Source organism: Pezoporus occidentalis, unplaced genomic scaffold, assembly GCF_034315485.1.
Source record: "Pezoporus occidentalis ecotype Australia unplaced genomic scaffold, CSIRO_AGI_Poc_V1 ctg219, whole genome shotgun sequence".
Classification (NCBI taxonomy): domain Eukaryota; kingdom Metazoa; phylum Chordata; class Aves; order Psittaciformes; family Psittacidae; genus Pezoporus; species Pezoporus occidentalis.
Genome location: NW_026914062.1, coordinates 704,179 through 726,443, shown reverse-complemented (window position 1 = coordinate 726,443; position 22,265 = coordinate 704,179). Strand labels below are relative to the sequence as shown.

At 42.6% G+C, this 22,265-nt stretch overlaps 2 protein-coding genes across 4 annotated transcripts; both read right to left on the bottom strand.

Annotated features, from left to right (window-relative positions):
* Nucleotides 1-3,054: 3,054 nt before the first annotated feature.
* TNFRSF18 (TNF receptor superfamily member 18) lies at nt 3,055-14,371 on the bottom strand. Of its 2 annotated transcripts, XM_062620084.1 has the most exons (8): nt 14,313-14,371; nt 8,651-9,625; nt 7,229-7,405; nt 5,100-5,234; nt 4,508-4,595; nt 3,951-4,039; nt 3,625-3,765; nt 3,055-3,405 (listed from the first exon to the last, which is right to left on the bottom strand). In XM_062620084.1, the coding sequence occupies exons 2-8, from the start codon at nt 8,679-8,681 to the stop codon at nt 3,254-3,256; spliced, it is 813 nt and encodes a 270-aa protein (XP_062476068.1). In that variant the 5' UTR covers nt 8,682-9,625; nt 14,313-14,371; the 3' UTR covers nt 3,055-3,253. The 2 variants fall into 2 exon arrangements, with proteins under 2 accessions (XP_062476068.1, XP_062476067.1); XM_062620083.1 differs by lacking the exons at nt 8,651-9,625; nt 14,313-14,371 and having other exon boundaries at nt 7,229-7,962.
* TNFRSF4 (TNF receptor superfamily member 4) lies at nt 13,210-22,225 on the bottom strand. Of its 2 annotated transcripts, none has more exons than XM_062620087.1 (7): nt 21,308-22,225; nt 16,920-17,042; nt 16,479-16,580; nt 15,986-16,052; nt 15,594-15,823; nt 15,168-15,293; nt 13,210-14,445 (listed from the first exon to the last, which is right to left on the bottom strand). In XM_062620087.1, the coding sequence occupies exons 1-7, from the start codon at nt 21,321-21,323 to the stop codon at nt 14,375-14,377; spliced, it is 735 nt and encodes a 244-aa protein (XP_062476071.1). In that variant the 5' UTR covers nt 21,324-22,225; the 3' UTR covers nt 13,210-14,374. The 2 variants fall into 2 exon arrangements, with proteins under 2 accessions (XP_062476071.1, XP_062476069.1); XM_062620085.1 differs by lacking the exon at nt 21,308-22,225 and adding an exon at nt 18,942-19,345.
* Nucleotides 22,226-22,265: the final 40 nt, after the last annotated feature.

Below are 22,265 nucleotides of genomic sequence, written 5' to 3'. Positions count from 1 at the left end.
GCTTTGGGTTTTTCCCTCTGAATTGGCCTTTAAGAAGTCAGGAAATTGGTTGCTTTTCCCATCAAAAAGCAGCCCCAAAGTCAGGTAGTTGAGGTAAGCAGGAAGTGGAATCATTCTGCAAGGTAGGCACACAGAAACCCTAAAGGCCCCTGTGCAAGTTTCCAATGAATAATATGGCTCTGATCATCTTGTTTCAGTATTAAGTGTCAGCAGTGTCAGATATTCAACACCCACAGCCCAGGAAGCCTTGTACACCTCACCAAGACTTGCTGCTTGCTGCCAGAAGCACAGACAGACACTCAAATCTTTCATTCCTCAAATAGTTTGAGTGGGTTTTTTTGCCCCCATGTTGCTGCTTCTCTGCCATTGTCAGGAACTGAATTGGGAAAGTAAAATTAAGTGTGCTCCAGAACACTGGGACAAGCTAACGAATAAACTCCTGCCTTTCCTAGCTCTTTCATTACATCACAGAGGCACTTCATTCCATTTTCCAAGTTTATTTTACCTTTACAAAAGGTCACAATCAGAAATCTTGCTGAAAACATCAGAAAAACCCCAGGAAGAGTCAATACACAGCCAAGAATAAATATGGCCAACATAGGAGCAGTAAGAAGCGTCTTTCCTAGCCAGGGTTTAGACTTCAGAGTATATTAAATCCCACAGCGAACTGCAAGGCAGAGACAGTCTCACACTTTAAAGAAGTTATCCTATTAATCCAATCCAATGCTTTCACCTTTCCTTGGCTGAATCTCCAGTTCATCTCAACTAAGAAAACGCACATTTCCTGATGCAACAGAGGAAACCTCTCTTCTTTTAAGCGAATTTCACAGAGATACCTATGGGAAAAATTATCAGTAACACCAGAAAGAACATGAAGAGGATCAAAGAAAGCAAAATACATTGAAAGGACTAATTATGTCTCACACTGTCTCTGCTCTCGTTCTACATGAAGGCAAAGTGAAGGTATAGAGATGCCAGATGCAGAAAACACATCACAGAGAAGCTGGAAGAGTCAAACTAGAACTACAGAGGAATACATTCTAGTGAACAAGGATAACCCTTTGCACTGCATTTTCCCTTACACTTATTTCAGCCAGTTGCAAGACTCAGATGCACAGAAGAGAAAAAGCAAAGACAGGATAACTCCTCTTGACATAATCACTGAAGAAATGCTCAGCGATAAAACCATGCCCATGAATCATACAATTAATCCTCCAGCTCTATTCAAGCTTGCCAAGACTTCCTCTAGAGAAGGCTTCAAGACAGAGCAAGTGGAAAGAGTTCCGAGAGAGACTAAGAGGTCTAGAAACCACAAGTAGGTGGTTTCCTACATAAAGTAGGATGAAAGCCTAGAGAAGCTGAGAAGAGATGATTATAAATGCTTAAAAAGATGCTGAAGAGTCAATTCTTCTTCATAATGGCTAATATATACTTTAACTAACAGAACTTCTCTCCTTCTCTGACTTGAAATCAGTTACTGGACTGGATTGCATAGAGAGGTCATGAAGTCACCGGGTAGATCATTACCCAGTCTTCATTAAGCATGCCTTGAAGCACAGAAGCTAGTGATTAGCTTACCAAGGTAATAACCTGTCCCACTTCTTAAAATTCTCTCAAGTGCTTTTGCATCACACAGCTATGGAGCCAATAGATCCTGCTCCACAGCTGCTGTAATTTCATAGAGCCCTACTGAAACCAGCACGTCATTCAGACTTGGAATAATCCCCTTGGAGTAGTTAGTAAGGTGACTAACAGAAATGTCACTATTCTGTTAGGATTTCATTTCCAAGCCCTGTACTATTTCTCTTATCTGTAAGGCAATGTGAAGAAGCTGACACAATGGCTGTACTGTGAGATATTTATACCCTTCCATGTGAATGGTGACTCAAAACTCACTTGTGCAAGGAGCCGATTTGGTCATAAGAGTTGACTCCAAGCAGCTTTCACCAGAAGGCCAAACCAAGAAAGCATCCAGAGCTTTGAATCTGTTATTGCAGCCACAAAACACATGTGGCTGCAATAACAGTGAGTTTTAACTAGCTGAGTTTTAACTAGTTGAAGCCACAGGCTAGATTCTTACTTGAAATCAGTACCAATTCACTGCAAGTAAGCCCAGCTGAAAGCCTGCCCCTTTAAATTCAGACAACACAATTCATTACAGCCATGTTAGTGCTCTGTGAAGCTGGAGGAGCACTAATCTGACATTTAAAAAACCTCCAATTTTCTGTAGGGGGAACATATTCCATCTTCCAGTGATCAAGTCACTGGAGCTACGCTGGTATACACCAGCAGATGTTCTGGTTCTTTTTCTTTTGGGATACTTTTCGTGTATCAGGAACAAATGTTGCTCTATTCTCTGTTCCCCACTGTCTTTTCCTAGTGTATAAACTAGGTGAGAAGAGAGCATTAAACCAAATGTCTTTCTCTAGACCATGTGATCCTCATTTGAGTCTCCCTTTTGTAATTCAGTATTCCAGGTACCAAGGGTTGCTGAGTTAGAGAAGAGAAGCAGCATAAATGTCACTCCTTTCTCCTCTAGTTTCCTTGGAGAGAATGAGGGGATCACTGAACTTATAGAGAAAAACCCCTGCAAGCACAAATGATGTGGCTGTAACAGTCTCACTCTGCACTGAGCCTGGTTTAACCAACACCTTCTGTTAGCATTGAAAAGGACTGAATGGATTAAGAATAATGGCTCTTTCCTCCACAACAAAGAGGGCGATTTCACACAAATAAAAAGCACTGCCTGTGTACAGAAAAGTAGTAGATATGCTTGCTAGGAACACCACCTTATTTGCTTAGTATGAGCACCAGGACACATCCTGGAAATACAGATAGCCTGTGAAAGCTGTAGGTACCACTGTACTTCCCATGGGACTGAAGGTGGGACACCGGCCTTCTATACGGGTATCAATCTGTGGGGGCACCACGGAGACATGTGCAGGAGATGCAAAAGGGAGTAACAACAAGAAGGGCGCCTGGCCCCAAAGGAAGTTGAATAGAACATCAATGAAAAATCCAGCAACCCAGGAGACTTGCACTAATGGAATGCTGTTGAACTGAATGTCAGCCTGAGCAGGTTCCTTTTGCTTCTAAACACTAGGTTTGTTGAGAGGAAACACAGCAAAACTCTCCCAAGCCCATTCCTTATTGCTATGTATATGAGGATGCTTTATGCACCCAGACCCTCCCTTCTCTTTGGAAAAGCTGAGCTCAGCTTCCCCTTCTCACAGCACATTGCAATTCATCTGTTTCACTGCAGACTCTGAGGGTGGAAGTAGCAGTGCTTTTCTTCTGGTGTTTTGTCTCCATGTTCTTCTTCTGGAAGCTGGCAGCTGTAAGTCTCTTCTCTCTGGTGGGACCGTTGTGGAGCCATTGGCTGCTTAGGGAAGATATGTTCCAGATCTGCAGTGAGAACAAGCAAAAGGACTTGCACATTCAAGAGGTCTTCATACATGACAGTTAGCTGCCCATTACCTTCCCTCTCTGAGGAAAGGACAAAGATACGGGCCCAAAAGTCAGAGTAAATATGTATTTACTCTATTTATTCAACTCAGTTTACTCCATTCTGACTCACTGTTCACCACTGAAAAGCCACACACAAGCCCACAACAGTGCACTTACCATCAGCTGCGTGGTATTTTTCTTTCTTCAGTGACCATATGCAGAAATGCAAGATGAAGGTCAGCAAGATGAGAACAAACAGAGCCACTGCAGTCAGGATGGCCAGGATGGTGGTAGAGAGGGAGTCAATTGTAATGAGACCTGCAAGTAAATGTATTTAATAAAGATTAAGAAGATTAATCTTTGCCCAGGTCAACAATTCTATCTATATTAATATTACAAGAAACACAACAGCTCTGGACAGTACCTATGCAGCAAGTCATCAACTGAAGCAGTGTAGAGAAACATTATAAGCTCAAAGAAATCAAACCATTGTGAGAAAGTACCTTGTTCCAGCTCCTTAGGAAGCAGACCACATATTGCATTATGTGTACTGTTCCCTTGCTTGACTGTTAGAAACCCAGAGCTTTCACAACTAAAAGAAGAGAAAAAAAGTCACATTTAGAATGTCCCTGCCTTGTCCTTCATTCCTCTCCAGCCTTTCTCTTGGCTCCCCCATTCTTCCTTTCTCCACTCTTTCTTTTTTGGCTTTTTACAGCAGCGCAGGTAAAGTTATGGCTGCTCCCCAACAAGATAACAGTCTATTACAATTCCTTATGTACATACATATTTTTTAGTCCCTTGTTTCAAGTGATGCATGGTTTTGCATCACTTTGATCTGGGCTTGGAAGCAAGTTGAATACACAGGAGTTTGTCTTAAACTCTGCTTTGAGAGCAACAATTCATAGAGCCAAAGAAGAAAGACATATCATATATTGCTGAATTAAAAAACCTCAGTCACATCAGTGATCTCTTCTTTGATTACATTTTGTTTTCTAATTTAAGTATTAGAGAGTTTTATCATGCGTATCTCTAAAGAGGAAAAGCACCAATAAATACATACTCAGTCCAGTTACGGCACCAGCCATTCTTCACACTAGAATAGGTTCCCATCTCACATGGTTTACATCTGAATGTGAAGTCTACATTGCCTATACGAAAAGAGAACATGAATTGTCAGTGATCAGTGCCTTTATCAAAGATGGGGATGCAACAGATTAGAGCACAACCCACTTCCTCTGCACTCTTTCTGCATTATGAATCAGCCCCCCAGAGAAAAACATAAGCAGTTCTTGCCATCTTTATGCTTAGGAAATGTATGGGCAGATCCCTTGCAGAACTGGTACAGAACAGTCTGATCTGACAGCAGAGGGTGTAAAGATGAGAAGTAACAGAGTAAAAGTCTTCTACTGACAGTTCTAGAAGCTTGGAGACAATACTGAAGGTCTGAGTGTGAAAGTCTCAAATTTAAGAAGGGAAGAGCTATAAAACAGGAAAGCAAGAGGTTTAGTCACAGAGACCACAGTATAAATGCCATTTCTCTCTGCATCACAAGCCTTTCCAAGAGCAGGTTGTAGTAAGTGAAGGAAGCTGCTGCTCAGCAGCCACTTATATTGAACGCTACATTTCAGAGTCATTAGTGTTTCTGTAGTTACCAAGCTTCACCAGCTCCTCGCCCGCTGCACACTCAGGCAGTTTCTGGCAGTAGAGACATGCACTGTCAACACAGCTGTATCCCTGACGACATCTGCAGTCATGGTCCTGGGTATTTTGACACGTACTGTTGCCTCCTGTGAAGAAAGAAATTAAGATTTGCCTTTGTCATAGAGGCCAGAAATTAACTTCAGCATTAGTCTTACTGGCTTGACACAGGTGAAGTAGCTCCTTAGTGTGCTGTGGTGGAAAAAGCAGGTACCAGAAAGGTGTGACTCCCATGCATAGTGGATAAAGTTTAGAGTACTCAAATTCAGCATCACTCAGATTCTTACACCATGATTACCTGACTTACCAGTGTAACCCTTCTCTCTCATCTGGAATACCAGCATAGGTCATGGTAGACAGAAGTAAGGCAGCAGGTTTGCTTTACTACAGTGTTTAGACACTGTGAGATGAGGAGGGCACTTTCAGTGCCCCAAAGCATTACACATTAACTATCCATGCAGTCACTTCTCAGAACACTGTCAGAGCTCTTCTCAGTTAGGCACAGCCATCTTAGAGGAGGGATGCCCAAAAGATCCTTGGTCAGTGAAGCTAGAGCTCCTTTTCCATGTCTTTCCTAACAACAGCAGCTGCTTCCTATAGTCTGTTGGCAGAAGTGGGCCTAAATCCAAGCTACAAAGCCAGCACCCTCCCTACCCTCTGTCTTTCCATTTCTAGAGGAGTTCCGTTATGACTTTTTGCACTCAAAATATCATCTCTAACTCTGAGAGGCTCCTGGGTTCCTGAAAGCAAAGACTGATTACATATACAAATCCCATCAGTAAACAGCATCAAGCATTCCTTCGGGCAGTTGAAGACCAGCTAAGGAAAAGTACTGCTCAGTCAGGAAGCTGTATAACCTTAAAGAAAGAAAAAAGCAGATGGAAATGCCAGCTAGTTCATTAGTGTGCTCAAAAACCCACACTGAGGAGCACAGAGCAAGCAAAGACGGTTTCCTCAGGTGGGTGATGGAATGCACAGGGCCACCAGGGAACTGCCCACATCTTCCTATGCCAACTGGCCTCCTCTTACTGTCCTTCAAAACCCAATGAAGTTTGACAACATGGAAACAGCTTGGGGCTGCTTCTCTCTATGTACTGCCAGTGGGTGAGCCTGGTGTTGATCTCACCAAGCAATGACTTACTTCCCTCATGCTGGGTGACATTATCTGAGTGGGAAGGGAAATACCCATGGGTCTCCATACTACTGAGGACTCTGTAGCTCTTCACCTATTTGTTGCTCATGGCCACAAACCCCATGTGTCCACTCACTGCTTCCACAGAGAACTCAATGTCCTTGTTGGTTAAGGCAGATATATTGAAGCTACTAATAGGTGGGATGCTGACTCCTACTTCAGCATCCGTGAAAGATGCAACTTCTGAGCTGCTCCTGTTTGCTGACCTGCAGGACAACAGCATTACCACACTACCTAGACAGGCTTCCGGCAACTCTTGAGCTGGGACAAACGGAAAAGGAAGGAGCATTCCTCACTGTAGGTCATGCAGCCCTAATCTGACTTACAATTACAGGCAAGGGAGAATCCATGACCACCATCCCACCACCATTCTAAGATCAGGCAGAGATACAAGTCAGAACAAGCTGTTGAAACTAATGATCACCTGAGACTTTGGCTGTGCATTTACTTCTGGGACACACACAGGTCAGCAGAATGGAAGGATTAAAGAGGGACCACAAATTGCAAAGGGCAGCCTTACAGACAGCAGCACTCCTGTTCCTTCTGAAGTCTAAATGGCTCAGACATTGAAACCATGCTTGAATGGCTCAGATTCAGAATTAGGTGAACTCCTTCTTTCCTTGTGGGCAAAACCAGCCCACAGAAACTTAACTTTCAATTTCCCACTACAGAATAGCAAGTATAGGCATGTTTTAAATCCGAAACCCGAGTCCACTCTGAAGTTTACAGCTAAGGTACATTATGAATTTAGGGGGCAGAGGAAAGTCCTTGCCATTTTGTTTTGCATATACAGTTACTCAAGATACATCCATATCCACATTCCCCACACTCAATTACCTTGTTGACATAATACTGATGAACAGAAAGAGGACAGACACATCATTCCCTTACCTGTGTTCGAGGTGCATTTGGGGCAGCATTTCTTTTCACCTTTACTGATGACTCGCAGTTCACCATCACCGCACGCTGTTGCCAGAATTTGCTGTGTCCACTGCCATAGGCACATCAGCACCAGCAAGCAAGCTCGAACCTTGAGATGATCACTTGTCTGCTCAGCCATACCTTGAGCTATACAACCCAAAAGCACACAAGGATGAGCTTCCCTGCCAAAGCACTCTTCCCCCTCACACTGTGGGTAGACACTGTGCTTTTTGTGGCTGCACTCTTCCTGTTTCTTCAGGGGCGGGGAAAAGATTTTGCTTGATGTCATCAAAGTCTTAAAAAAGCAGGGCTAAGCAACCGTGCACCAGTGTCTCCATTAGGGGAGCAGCAGGTTGAGAGCAAGATGTAGCATCACATATTCCCATTTTCAAAGGATTTTGCAAGTTGATATACACCTGAAAATTAAAGCAAATGAAATCAGTGTGTGAATGTCAGCACTTTCAGACTATTTCATTCTGACTTAAAGCCCACAGAATGGTTTGGACTGGAAAGGACCTTGAAGCTCATCAGGCAGGGACACCTTCCACTAGGGCAGGTTGCTCCAAGCCCCATCCAACCTGGCCTTGAACACTGCCAGGGATGGGGCAGCCACAGCTTCCAATTCAAATCTAATTCCTAATCCAGTTCCTGACCTAATGAATTTTGAAACATTCAGGGATTTAACTATCTAACTGTATATATAGCAGTCTTTAAATTGAAAAAGGGGAGACTTAGATTAGATATTAGGAAGAAATTCTTCCCTGTGAGGGTGGTGAGGCCCTGGCACAGATTGCCCAGAGAAGCCGTGGCTGCTCCATCCCTCCTGATGCCTGAATTTCCTCATCTTTCCAAGTACAGCATTAGCAACAGATGAGCCCATGTCTATCAGAAGGGACAAGGACAGCGTAGTCATTCCAGATAGAAGAATCTGCCATTACTCCAAAGCTCAGAGATGTACATTAATAACTAGAACTGCCCAAATACCCAACATGAACATTAACCAGATTTCTGCTCAGCATCGTGAACACAGCAGCAGAGAAGGGAGCTCTAAAGGGCTGAAGGAGACAACTGGCAGGTGGCACACAAGGGAACCCTATGCAGGCACTTAGTGCATGTGATACCTGATGCCTGGTGTTTATCAGAGTAGGAACTAACAATTTCTTTCCTTCTGCCTTTTTTGAATCTTGTTTTTCTTCTGTCTCTGCATGTTTTCATTCTTGTTCAAGCGTCAGTCGCGCACAAATACTGCCAGATGATGGAACATTTACAGTCAGAACACAGATAATAGTTGCACATGCCAAGTCTAAATCTCTACAGTCAGCAGTGACCTTTCAGAAATAACCTGACTATCTGGCTTTAAAATCTTTGGGGGTTTTCTAGAGCTAATCTCACCTGTCTCTGACGTAAGGTAGTGACATTTCATGTCAATCTTCTCATTCAGTCCTGTGTGTGATGTGTATCACTGCTGGCAGGTTCCATGCTGCTGCCTGTGTTCAACATTATAATCCCAAGGATTAAAAGGCCACTGAAAGCAATGTGGTCTTCAGGGTTGTTTGAGTACATGTATCTTGAAGTGCCTTCTCCTTTGCATGGACAGGAAGACACAGCAGAGCCTCAAAAAGGCAAAGAGAAGAACATGGAGCTGAGGTGTTCAGAAACGCCTCAGGGTTCAGAGTCCCCACTTATCACTAAAAAGAAACACCCAAACTGTGTCTTTGAAGAAAGACTCTGTAAGGGGTTGTGCTAGTATTTGAACCAAGGGTTGCTTCCATGCCAAGCTCTAGTTCCTCAGTTTTGGGTGAGAAGGTCTTAATCTTTTGTAATTGTCTCCAATAAATGAGTCTCAGAGTTCTGAGCATGCAGCCTCACTGTATCAAGAGACTTGGAGAAGATGGGCTTCTTCTCCTTCTTTCAGCAAAGGAAGAGAAGCACAGAACCACTCCAAAAGCAGAAGAAAGGACTATCTTCCAGCCATACCTGCCCATACCCATACAAAGCTCAGAACAAATCAAGGCCGAAACATAACACACTGTGATGGAACAGAGTAAAAGATGTTACAGATCTCCTAAGCCCCTTCTCCTTCCTTTGTGCTCCACACAGGAGCACTTCTAGTGTTAGGGATGAGATCTGAAGGAAGAACCAGTGGATTCTTCCACCCACTGGTGTGCACCAATGTGGCAGCTTGCACCTCTGCCTTCAGAGCACAAACTCCTACAAATAGCTGCAGATCAGGCTGTGCATTCTACTTTTGCCCACCCTAACAACATCCAGCCATGAGCTGAACATTATGCACATCGCCTCATTTCAGTTCCCTTTTTGCCTGGAGCAACTGAAGCCATCAGTTTCCCTGTCCTAATTACCACCCTTCTGAAAAGAACAAAATAAAGACAAAAAGAGCATAACCACTTCCCCAAATAAATCATTAACTCACGCAAGTCCAGTGGCTTTACTCACACTCCTCAGACTCAACATGATTCATGAGAAACCTTTGTTACCAGGGAGAGAATTTGGTTTCCTGAGGCTGCATGCTCAGATTTTGCAGATTACCCATAATGGGTGACTAAAGGAGCCATGCAGTCCTACTAGCAAGAGGTTCACATGAATTCTATGTAATTTCTGAATGACTAATGATATTTGGTAAACTGATGTACAAACTCCCTTGTAAGCTCCAGCTTGCAAATCATTTTCACCCTGCTTGCAGAAGACTCCAATGCTAGCTACAAGATTCATGTTCTGTTGCACAAAACTTGCCTATGCTCTTGAGAAACAACTGTCACTCAATCTTTACTTAAAAGATCACTCAATCTTTACCATGACACCTAGAAGAGTTACACACCATGATCTGCCACAGCAGGGGTGCAGTCTGGTACTACAACAGGCACATGGCAAGGCTGGTGCATGAGGGCATCAGCTGTCCTAGAGGATACCACATAAGTAGTGACAGCTCACACAGGGCTATCAAAAGACTGGGGTAAAAAAAAACCTTAAGGACAAATGATTTATCTGCAGCCTGAAACTAGAAGACAAAATTGTTGCGTTCCTTCCAGCTCTGCTGACATTTAGGCCAGACTTGAGGTTTTGCAGTGAGTAGGACTGCCTACCCTGTGGGCCCATAGAGTATTTGCAGTCCCTTGACCTACCCTCTTTTGGCACGCAGGGAGAATTACTGCCCTGCAAACCTGACACAGGTAGGGCTGGGGCCACAACAGTCAAACAACATGGCAAAGACATGGGTCACTCATGCAGTGCCACATGTGGGTTCCCATTCTCACCCCGAAACAGAGAGGGCTTTGCAAGGAGGCCTGGATCCTTCTCCAAGCAGTGCTAAGGATGCTGCACTATGCACTTGGCAGCTCTGCCTTGGTCTGTCAAATGAGGCTCAGTCACCTCTTAGCTGCTTGCAGAGCTTGGCTGCCAAAATGGTGACTCCTCGCAGACAACCCCAGGGGCACAGGGGCCAGGCAGCAGCATAGCTGACGTTTCAGAGATGGAACCAAACCAGACAAAGGCAAAACCACCAACTCCCTGACTCTACCAACCTGTGTATTTCCTTGCCAGCTTCACACCACGCATGCCTGTCAGTGGCTGCGACCTTTGTAAGTCTCTCATGGCAAATCTGAGTCACTTTGATGAGCTTCTAAGTACAGGAAAATGTGAAGAGAAAATGCAGGAAATGAAAGATCTGGCCTAGTCACAGTAGAGGAAACTTGCCATGTATTTGCAGAGGAAAACCAAAAAACCAAAAACAACCAAGGAGGAAATGAATATAGAAAGCACAGACTTACAGACCTGTGGTTTGTCCTTTTAACTGTAGTAACTACTGAAACATGAAATACATGCTAACTACCATACATGCAGTCTGAAAGGAGTGTTCAAGAACTCCAAACCCAGCTCATTTAGGTATTTTATCCCCACTATGGCTCTCAAATACCATCTGCTCTTGTCTTAATCCTTCTCCAAAACTGAATGCAGCAAAGCAATAAAGCAAACCAAACCTCCAAGTTGAACAAAGAGCCTTTTTAAACTCCAGGCAGCCATATGTGATAGCCTCACAGGTAGGAGAAAAAATACTGTAGATAGAAATCCTGAAGACTATAGGGGTTGGGGTTTTTGTTTGGTTTTCCTCCCAGTTCATTGTGGCCATCTGATCTAACCTCTGTCTCTACGTAATTCCAAGGAGACAGTGTAAGGGGCTGGCCCTGTGGCCTGTAAACTCATAGCCAGTGCAGTTGAAAAGAAGTTATTCAGGAAATAGAGTTCTCTATTACACCAAATTCAGGTGTTATCCTCACCCAGAAATACTAAAGGAATTACCACTCAGTTTTACGGATGGTTCTTAAAACCCTCAGCAGCCCAAATTTGTCAACAACACCCATGCAGACAGCTTGACATGCGCTTAAGTGACCTCCTGAATCAGGCTCTACGGAACCAAGATGCTTTTCATTCACATACCACCACATACCAAAGTATTCACATTGCCAGCACAGGTCACAGTAAAACCAGAGTTACCATTGGTTTGCAGAATAAAAGAACTGACACCTCAAGCTTACTGCACTACACTGCAAAATACTTCCAGTACAGCCCTATCTTTACCAGCTTAAACGAAGCTGCACAACTTTGACTATGTCTCTCCCAAGTGCCTGAAAAAGGGGACATCTGAATGGTTCAAAAATAGGAACTTACTTCATGACATGGGCACATATCTTTGAGAGGGGAAAGTTTCATTTACAGCAAGTAGGAAGACAAGTGTGGGCAGAAAGCACCACGCTTTTCAAGATTCTCTGCCTATTTTTAACTACTTCCTGCCATCTTAGGGAGAATTGGAACAAGCTCCAAGCAAGTTCTGCACAGAAGAATAACAAGTCTGAGCATGACAATTAAATCAACACCGTTATTCCTTTATTTAGGGTGAAATACCTACATTAGTTTATTTAAACCTGTGATCTACCAGCACCCACATCCTCAAAAATAACTAAATCATAAATGCCTCCAATCCTATCAAGTGTTATTATGGTTTAACTCTTCTGACAGGATTATACATCTTGGCACAGGGACTGGATGCGGTTCTACAGCAGCACAGCCTGGCTTCCAGTAGCACAAAAGCCAGCAATTCCAGCCTGGGTTGATTTGCTGTCACAGGATCAAGCCACGCTGCACTGTCTGCCCATTTCCCAAAGGCTGATGAGGAAATGCAATGTGTCTCAGCTACCCTGCCTCTGCTGCATGCTTCCAGGGCCAGTAATGGCTCCTTCTTCAGACAGAGGGAATCCATGCCCTGGTTTGCAGGAAAGCTTCCTATTTCCTGATGAGGTGGTAGGGAGGCATAAGAACACAATGCACTCTGACATCTTCCTGTGCAGCTGAGCGAGAGGGCAGGAAACAAGTGAGATTCTTGGAATGAGCTGATAAGCCCACACCACAGAGGGGCTCTGCTGCCAACAGCTCATCTGTTCCTGTGGGCTGCATTTCCATCACATAACCCACAGCCTCAGGTGGCTCAGTAGTTACCTGCACCTTGCTCAGTTACGAGCGTAACATGAGCTTTACGGTCTCTGAAGTGCAGCCTACAAACTTGATAAGCATCATTTCTCAGAATGTGCTGGCTGCTCCCTGGAATGCATCTCCCTGATGTATCCACTGCACACTGCCATCCAACTCACTGCAAGATGACAGCATTAAGGACACAGCACGCTTTCGAAGATCTCTACATTCACCACAGGGACTCTGCGTTATGAAGGGGCTGAGCATTATCATCTTGAACATCCCAGCAACATTCAGCTCTGCCGCCTGGCCAGATTACAGAGGAAACCACTACATACAGCATTCTAAAGGCAGCATGGAACTCAAACCCTGCTAAGCCACTGGACTGACTTGCACACACCAGAATTATACACAGCATAGTAACTTGTTGCTCATTTGTACTCTCCAATCATACACAAACACGCACTTCCAGCTGGTACTACCATTTATTTCAAGAAGTCACTATCACACTTTGTATATAATACAAATGTTTATATACATTGTATATGCACTTCAAAATAGGAAATCATTGCTAAGTATACCATATGTATAACATATAAGAATACATATGTTTAACAACATGTTTGTAGACACCAGTTGTATTCTTGAATACATTTTCTGCTGCATATTTTGGCATATGCTTTGGTCCTGTGTATATAAAATACCTGTATTCAATGAGTACTCCGCCTTTCCTCCTATTTTGAACACGTTTCCACTACTAATGTTCTCATCAAAAATTACCATTCCCTTTGCCTTCTGGCGATCCACATATTCTACTTTATACACACATGAAGATTTCCATGGAGATTTCCAAACACTTGGAGATCTGGATATACTTGGTGATCATGAGTAATTCCATTTGTTGGGAGGACAGCAGGGATGCTGCTCAATATGTTAACATGACATTTTCTCAGTGGGTGTTTGAAGAAATGCAGGGAAGAAAGAAGTGGCATTGAGCAGCCATCTCTCGATAGTCACTCAACAGCTAGCACCAGGATTGTGGTGCTACTCCACTAGACCAAGAAGAAATAACCTGAAGAAATGGAAGCAAAAAGGAAGCTGGCTAGGTTCATCAGGGGAGATTCTTCACCTAATGTAAGGGAAGTTCATTTGGGAAACAACTGAAACACTGCAGACACCGGTACTGAGAAAAGAGAGGAAGGCTCTGCTTAAGCATCTCAGAGCTGTAAGACAAGATACAAGTTCAGTTATAAGGCAGGTCTTTGGCTTTCCCTGTTTTCTGTCTGCTCAAGGATCAGCTCTTACAGCTTCCTCAATACTTTATTCAATTCCAAGACAATTCCCTATCCTTATATACAGAACTGGCTAGAAACGCACAGAGGACTATAGCCACTCAGTCCTGGCAACAGGGATGCTGTGCACAGGATCTGCCCAAGAGAAAGAATCACATCATTCCACCAAGAACAGCTACTCCCATGGCTCCTAACACCAAACGGGCACTCAACGAGCCCCAGAGGAACTAAAGTACAACTAAACAGGACATCCCCTCCACATCCAGCCACAGAACACTGACACATCATGTGTTACTACAATCCATTAGCTCAGAAACACAGGAAACGGTAACAGAACGTGGAGTCAGTTTTTGATGAGACTAGAATTGAAGTCAATTTGTTCTTCCTGGATAGGAAGTCGGCAGCTGTTTTCTTCTGAAAGACAGGTAATAAAACATAAGATACAATAAATAAGTGTACAGAGCAGAAAGAGCAGGGAAAGAGAAGCCAGGGACTTTCCTAGTTTCATGGATTGTGAGGCACCTACAGATGACATTTGGGTCAGCGCCTGTCTTTCCAGTCAGGGCTAGGAAACATCAAGTGTCAGGAACAGTGAAAATACACTTTACCATTACTCTATGAATGGAACATGAGGCAGCTGTGGGCTGACTCAAGAGCTAAACTACTACTTGATTCTGAATACAGAGGTCAGCTCTTCTCAGTCAAACCTTTCTTCTGTTTGCAGGAGATACTTTAAGGCTGTTCACTTCTATGTCGGCAAAAGATTTCACAATACTCTTCTAAAGTCTGTTGATTCTGGATCTTCTCTGTACTGAATAGAATTTCCTGCACAAAATCATTACATCATTTTTGCAGGGACTAAGGGCTAGCTTAGAAAGCTGGGAAGAGCTAAAAACAGAGAGAATCCTTCTCCATGACAACGAGCAAGGGAATCCATGCTCTATAAGAACTGAAACACTGAATTGAAACAACTGACATTCAGCGCATAAGGACTACATAGAGGATTAACTACTGTTGGATGTCACTGTGCTACTTGGCAAAATAGGCTTCATTATGACTGAAACAATTAGTAAAGTTCAAACAAGGGGCCCTGACTATTCTCTCCTATACATTTTTCCATATAAAAAGAAACTCACCATTATGGTTGTTTCTATGGGGCCTCCTCTTGGTCTCCTTTTTGGCTGCTTGGATAATCAACAGGAGGATGGACATTCCACTCACCATGAGCAATATCAGACAAATAAAGATAAGTGATACAGACCCTGTAAGAAAAACAGAAGAACACCACACTAAGAAAGATTCATGGCTCTAATGGGAGTTTCCATGGCTTCCCAGATTCTAAAGGAACCTAGATGTCCAGAAGTACCCCTGAACCACTCAGCCTACACAAAATCCCAGCTGCCAAGCTGATGGGGAAGTAACATGAAAACCTGTGTCTCACTGAAGACTGTATAAAATACAGATACAGCTTCTGAGAAAGAGTGTGGTTTCATTTCCATTAAATTCCTGGCAAGCTCTAGTAATAAACAGAGAGACTACACTTGGTCATTCCCTCTCCTTACCCCAGTTAGTCGCCATGGGGCTGTCTGTATCCAAACAAATGGAAGGAATCAGGCTGGGTCTGGATGGTGAGAACACTGCAGTTGATGTATTATTCTTGTGGTGTGTGGTGGAAAGGTTCAAAGCAGGTGTTGTACTCTGAGAGGCAGTTGCCTGTGGGATCTGGCTGCTGCAAACAGCATCATCTGTTTTCGTCCCTGGTCGAAGAGTCCTTTTCCCAAGAAGGCTGCAGCTAAAGATGCAAGATAAATCAGTGTTATTTTCAAACAGTTGTAGTAATGACTTTAATGCAGGTTTTCTCTACACACCATGATTTAGGCAGCAACTGCTATAGAAGTAAACTGAAAGTAAGCATAGAATGTTGCTCTGAACATACTGGATCAGTGATACATACTTGGTCCAAGGTTGACACTTCTCATAACCCCCTATGGAATAAGACCCTTCAGGACATGGTAAGCATTCTAGAAACAAAGAAAGAGGCAGAATTTGAGGTCAGTTAGCAACATAATTGTACAACAGCTACACAGTAACTACACTAACAGCTTATACTAGTAGTCTAGCTTATAGACCAGAGCCAAGAAAACCCACATAGCCTCTAAAATCTATAGCCACTGAGTCAGAAGTATCATAACACGCTTAGTGGTTCATTTTAGTCTGCAATGGGCAAGGTTTCCTGATCTCTCTTACTGACTGATTATGGATATTAACAAGAGAGCATTAAGATTTCTGACAGCTCAGGAATCACAGAGCAACAGTCCACACAACCACCCTGCTGCAACACTCGTGTGGAGATACCAATGAGACAAATGACAATAGCTTTTACATTAGAAATAACAACCTTCTTAAGTGGGAGCAAGAGTTTGGAGTCTGACACACCACTAACTTACCATGTCTCAGTTTGCTTCTGGCATCTGGCATATAACCTGCCACACACTTGCAAATTCTGTCAGAGGTCTTCTCACACTTCTTCACTTCCACACTCCCCTTTCCTAGCAACAGTGGAATAAAGGGCAAGTGAGAAACAAGAAGTTAAGGAATTAAATAACAGAATTATTCAGTGTCTATCTGTTGTGTGGAGAAACAACTGCAGAGAATAGTTTATTAACAATTCTGAAGACACCAGTTTTCAGGCAGTACAAGCCTGCTTCTCTCTGAAGGCTCAACCATCAGCTATTGAAACGATAACCCAGTTCTGGACTTGGCTCTCCCAAGTGACAGGCTTTACAGCATCATAAGCCTTTGAGGGGCATGCAAAAAAAAGAAAGCATAGGAAGACCCGATTGCTTCCCCAAAACCCAAAATCAAGTGCCCGCTATAAGCTGACTTACTAGTGTTGCAGACTGTACAAACATGGCAGAACTCGAGATTGTGCTTACTACTGAAGTATTCATCTTTACAGGGGACACAGACTGTGTCTGTTGTTGAAGTGCAGCGGTAGCTCATTTCTTCACCTAAAACAAGGACAAGGAAGCACTGATTATTAGCTGAAGGAAACGCTCTTTGTTTTCATGCATTAGAATGGAAGAGTGCCCAGAAACTAACAGTTCCACTTACAACTCTGGCTGAAAACATTCAGCAGATTTAAATAGGCTGGAATCCCCAAAAGTTTTGACCCATTGCATCACTGCAAATTAAGCAGCTAAAAGGGGCTAGAAGGGCCTGATGACAGGCTTTTAGCTAGAAATATGTCTGCTCTCCAATATAATACAATGGCTTTAAGACCGACCCTACATTCCTTTGCAAGACAAATCAAGCAATTCAACCCAAAGCAATCCCAAACAGGTACAGAAGATGGCAATGGACTGCTCAGGTTTGCAGTTAAAATTCATTAGTGAAGCAGCCAAGAATAAATGGTTGGAGAACCTCCTGCTGACATTCTGAAAGCCCATTAAGCACGAAAGAATGTGGTTGTATTTTAATCTGCATTGGCACCTAACAATATCAAAGATGTTACTAGCTCCATTTCACGAACAGCAAGACACAATGCAAGGCATTTGTTACCATTCCAGACAGTATGCGTGTATCATAAGAGGCATATAGAAATGAGCTCTGAGAGCTAGCACCAACAAATTCCATACTCAGTACTTACATGGAGGTTCAGATTAATGTGCTAGGATGACAAGGTCTGCGTGCCCAAACTGAAACAGCAAGTTACCAGTGGAGTTTGGAAAAGGTGTCAAGTATGTTCCTTCTATCTCACTAGCTTCTCTCCATGCAGGAATGACAGACAGTTTTAATTACTTGGGGGTTTACAGTTGAGCTTAAATACATCCTTATTCTCACAGACCTTTCCTTTCATTTTGGTTCTCCATTTCCCCATTCTGCAGGTAGCAATGAGCATCAAGTCTCTTGCTCACTCTAATTTTCTCCGTGTTTTAGTGAGTACTATCAGTGGCAAAACACAGGAGGTTTTTAGTGACTACAATATATGTAATACACTTCTATATCTTTATTCTCTACACAACCTATGAAGACACGTTTCCCCAACAGCAGCAGATTTGCCAACAGACACAATTTACGCTCCCCCTAGGCACGTACATGTACCCTTCTTTTAATACAGTCAACACTGACAGTACTACAAGTAATCCCTTACATTAAGAGGACTGTCCTCCAAAAGCAGTATTACCTGTTAACTGTTGTTACTCTTCATCACCAAGTAATTTCTATAATGAAATCCCAACTATTAGAGTATTTGAGGTTTGCTATTTTGCATTTGTGCCTCTTAATATTGCACTGCCTTCAGAGATACTCAGATTGTGAGGAAATATCATGCAAACCCCAAAATTCAGCCTCATTCAGTTTCTACAAGAACGGAGGATGCTCACATTTCCTGTCAAGTTATGCTTTCCTAATCTCTGCGATGAATCAAGCTTATTTTTTTCCTTTAAAACCCACCAAGTCTTATGTAGCATAAACTTTGCTTCAAAAGATAAGCTTCAAAAACACCTGCAGCAACAGAATTAAATACCTAAAGTTCTCCATTAGACAAGATTTCTGAGCTTCTTTATGCAATAGGTAAAAGACAGTAACATAAATGCTCTTGAGAGCATTTATATAAAACATGAACATGTTTTCTCAGCTAATACTCCCACAATAAAATGCACCAGACTGACACATTAAGGAAGCAGTCACACAAAAGAAGTTAAAGAACATGTAGCTCTTCCAAAGGGGGGTCCTAAATTTAGTATGTTATGGAAATCTTTGTCAGTCTAGACTGATTGAAAGTCTCATCAAATGCTTTTTCTCCATGTTATGCTTCCTACATCTGAATGATATTTCCGTCAAGCTGTATTTTATTAACTGATAGCTATTATATTGAGCAAGTATAAGCAACATCCAAAATCACTTACCAGGGGCACACTCCTTGCAGCATTTGTCACGAAAAGGATATTGATGTTCTTTGCATTTCAATCCCAAGCAGTGGCTAATATTGACTGCCAGCAGCAACAACCAAACAGTAGAAAAACGGGAGTAAAATCTTACAGCTCCCATAACACTATTGTCCCAGCTAAATTCTGATAGCTGCAAACTCTTGGAGAAGAGATTCTAACTCACTGGTGATCAGAACAAGTTCATATGTCAGTTGCTCGGAAATTCCCAGCTTGTGTTCCACGCCCCCATCCTTTTTCCCACTCCCACCCCTCCCTTACCTATTTTTGGCAGTTCACAACTAAAATATACATAGGCAAAAAAAGACAATATGGTGAACAGCATTTGGAAAGAGTTTCTATTCGTAGCTTTAAAACAGAGAGCCTTCAGCCAGATACATACCTCTCTACGTAGAACAGAATTAAACACAGCTCTTGAATGCCAGGAGAGCTAAAGAGATGATCCATGTGACTGTAAAGAGCAGTATTAAAGCAATACAGAGGTAATGCCTGAAAACCTTCACATATGAAAGCCACAGGTAAAATGAAACAGAGCCCACATGGGCTTCCTCCTTAAAAGGCAAAGCACAGATTAGCTCCCCTTGCTCTCACTCTTAACAGCAGACCCGTAACTTTCACTGCGGCATAAAAACCCAACATTGTTAATACTCTGTTGTTTCTCTTCTCAGGAAGAGTGTGGAATCACAAATTGTCAGTCATCTTGATACTGCCCTCAGGAGCTAGCAAAAGCTACAAAGAAGCATTTACAGTCTCCTTTTCAACTCGGTATCAGACACCCTGCATTGCCACTAAAGAAGAGGAAGCTCCGACTCCAAAACGGATACTTTTGGAGTCGGAGACGCTATTTCCTCCCATGGAATTAAAGGTTCCAGCAGAGGCATGCTGTATGACAGCAAAGGGTGCCATATTCACGTACCAGCTGCTTCTGATGTCTATTTTGTTCCACAGAAGCATGTTAACTCTGGAATACAAAGCCCAGGCAGATTCTCCATCCAGCTGTGCAAGCCAGCAACAGGATAGCAAAGGAGCATGCTGGCAAGGCAGTCCTGCCCTCACCTACCACAAGCACATGGAGAAAGTAGTGATCACACTTGGAACTAGGGGTTTTAATCTTTCCAGGCTCACTATTAGAATTTTACTCATTTGATCTTATTGATCTCAGATCCGAATTTTAGGTCTTCTAGTTCTAAGAGACCTGAGCAACTTCTATGAAAAGGCCCACGTTAACAAGACATCCTGCAGTGATCAAAGATGCTGTGTTAACAGCAGTTAAACACAGCCAGACCCACTCTTCCCACTGCAAGATTACACTCAATGCCATTTAAGTGGGTTTATACCTCATTACTCAAATCATTCCCTCAGCAATATTCAACCAGACTTCCTCCCCCAACAATCTTTCAGACTTTACCTAGTGAATAATTACTGACTTACTGAATTAGAACCTGAAAATGCAAACTGCTATGATGCTCACAAAAAAGGTAATGTTAAAAACTTGTGCACATTTAAACTGAAAGCTCCCAAAACAGTAGAGCAGTCATGATGACGCACTGATATTTTTGTTACAGTTACTTAAATACAAATTAAATGCTCATTTAATAAATCCATCTTCAGAATTCAACCTTTACGTATGGCATTATTAAGTGTTACGAGGCTTGATATTGCCAGATCCCTTTATATGGGGGATATAATTTACTATTATTCAAGTAAATAAGACAGGGAGAGAACACTGTGATTATCTCATAGCATTTCACATCTAGCACACTCCTTGGCTGGATTTTCACCAAAGCAAACTAACCCCTCCCAAATGCTGCCTAGCATTCCCACGGGGATCATGTGCACCACAGGCTGCTCTCAAAAGAGAGCCTTGATGCAGCTAGTTGGGCTGTAGAAGGGAGCATCATAGAAGTGACTTGAACCATGGTATGGGTCAGAAATAAGACCCATTTCTGCTTTCATTTAATGTAAGTGTATCATTTTTTACTAGATACTTATTCTAGCTATTCTATACAAGCTTAAAGATGAAATTGAATCCATGAGATCATAGCCTTCGCATACCAAGTCCTATTAAGAGTAGGCAGATTATCTTTCTTCATGTACACAGGCAAAAAGCATGAAACTCAAAAGCACTCCTTAATATAAGGCTTTAAAGAGAAAGCTGCTGGGTTCCTTAGGGATTACAGGCAAGTAAGGGTTTTCCAATGGGAAAGGACCCAGCAGAATCTGAGAAAGACTGAGTGCATATAAAACACTTGAAGGTTCTTTAAAAATAAGTCTACAGACAACCTGGAATAGTCTGAATTTCTAAGACGGGAATAAATTTCATGTACCTCCAAATCTCACCATGCAGTCCACTTTATCCTTACAGCTGTTAGTTAAGAAGTGATCCTGATTTCTGGCAGAGAAAAACAGAACACGGTAAGGTGCAGAACTCCATGCATACACTAAAAAGGGGGGGGGTTGGCAGCTGTTCCTCAAGTTTCAGATTTATCAGCTGCAACAACACTACATACTTCAGTATTTTTGCAGTTGCTAGCTAAATACTGTGGTACCTTGTATTTCCCAAGGGGTTCCATGCTCACATTATCAGAAGATTAAGACTGTGTATGCATAATCTTTGCCTCTACTGACAAAGTTCCTCCTATTTCAGCTGCAAACTGGAACTTGCTTTCTGAGCAGCAAGTGTGACAAGATGGAACTTGTCCATTCAAATTATATCTAACTAACTGAACTGTACAAACAACTGGAGTATAACGCAAGCACGCAGCCCAGACATTTATACAATTATCAACTGATATTGCTAAAACCTTTGTCTTGACTAGATTGTGAACAAAACACTCGCAAAACTATGTTCAATGCTTCATTTTGTTTAGTTTGAAGTGCAGGTCACTGCGTATTTTAACCAAGGCTTTATAAAAAACAGCAAAGCAAAAGCTAGACCTTTTGCCAGTCAGTCTAAACCAGCCCTCCCTATGACTTGTATTAAGCATCACATTTTTAGACATGGGTTTGTCTATACGAAAATCTCACTAACCTGCAACCAAGTGCACATGGAGCGCTGGTAACGGGTGGACGGGAGCAGAGGCTGACTTACATGGCAGATGCTCTGAGCTCATTTCAACATGAGCTTATCAGCTGAAGTTATCCCATTTACCCATCTTACAGTTCTTTCAAAAGTCTTATTTTGTACTCTGGAGAATTCCAGTTTTTCCTGTTCACTGACAAACCTAAACCCAGCAACATTTCCAAAGCACAGAGAAAAGTATTTAATGAGAAAAAGATAGAAGT

What these genes read in the sequence shown, in the direction of transcription:
- TNFRSF18 (XM_062620083.1), bottom strand. Translation starts at nt 7,547, where the DNA reads ATGACATCAAGCAAAATCTTTTCCCCGCCCCTGAAGAAACAGGAAGAG. An exon ending in CGAGGAGCTGGTGAAGCTTG is followed by an intron (nt 4,596 to 5,099) that starts GTAACTACAGAA and finishes CTTTTCGTATAG; the next exon opens with GCAATGTAGACTTCACATTC. An exon ending in TCCTAAGGAGCTGGAACAAG is followed by an intron (nt 3,766 to 3,950) that starts GTACTTTCTCAC and finishes ATTTACTTGCAG; the next exon opens with GTCTCATTACAATTGACTCC.
- TNFRSF4 (XM_062620085.1), bottom strand. Translation starts at nt 19,083, where the DNA reads ATGGGAGCTGTAAGATTTTACTCCCGTTTTTCTACTGTTTGGTTGTTG. An exon ending in AAGTGTCAACCTTGGACCAA is followed by an intron (nt 15,824 to 15,985) that starts GTATGTATCACT and finishes TTGCATCTTTAG; the next exon opens with CTGCAGCCTTCTTGGGAAAA. An exon ending in CCCCATGGCGACTAACTGGG is followed by an intron (nt 15,294 to 15,593) that starts GTAAGGAGAGGG and finishes TTTTTCTTACAG; the next exon opens with GGTCTGTATCACTTATCTTT.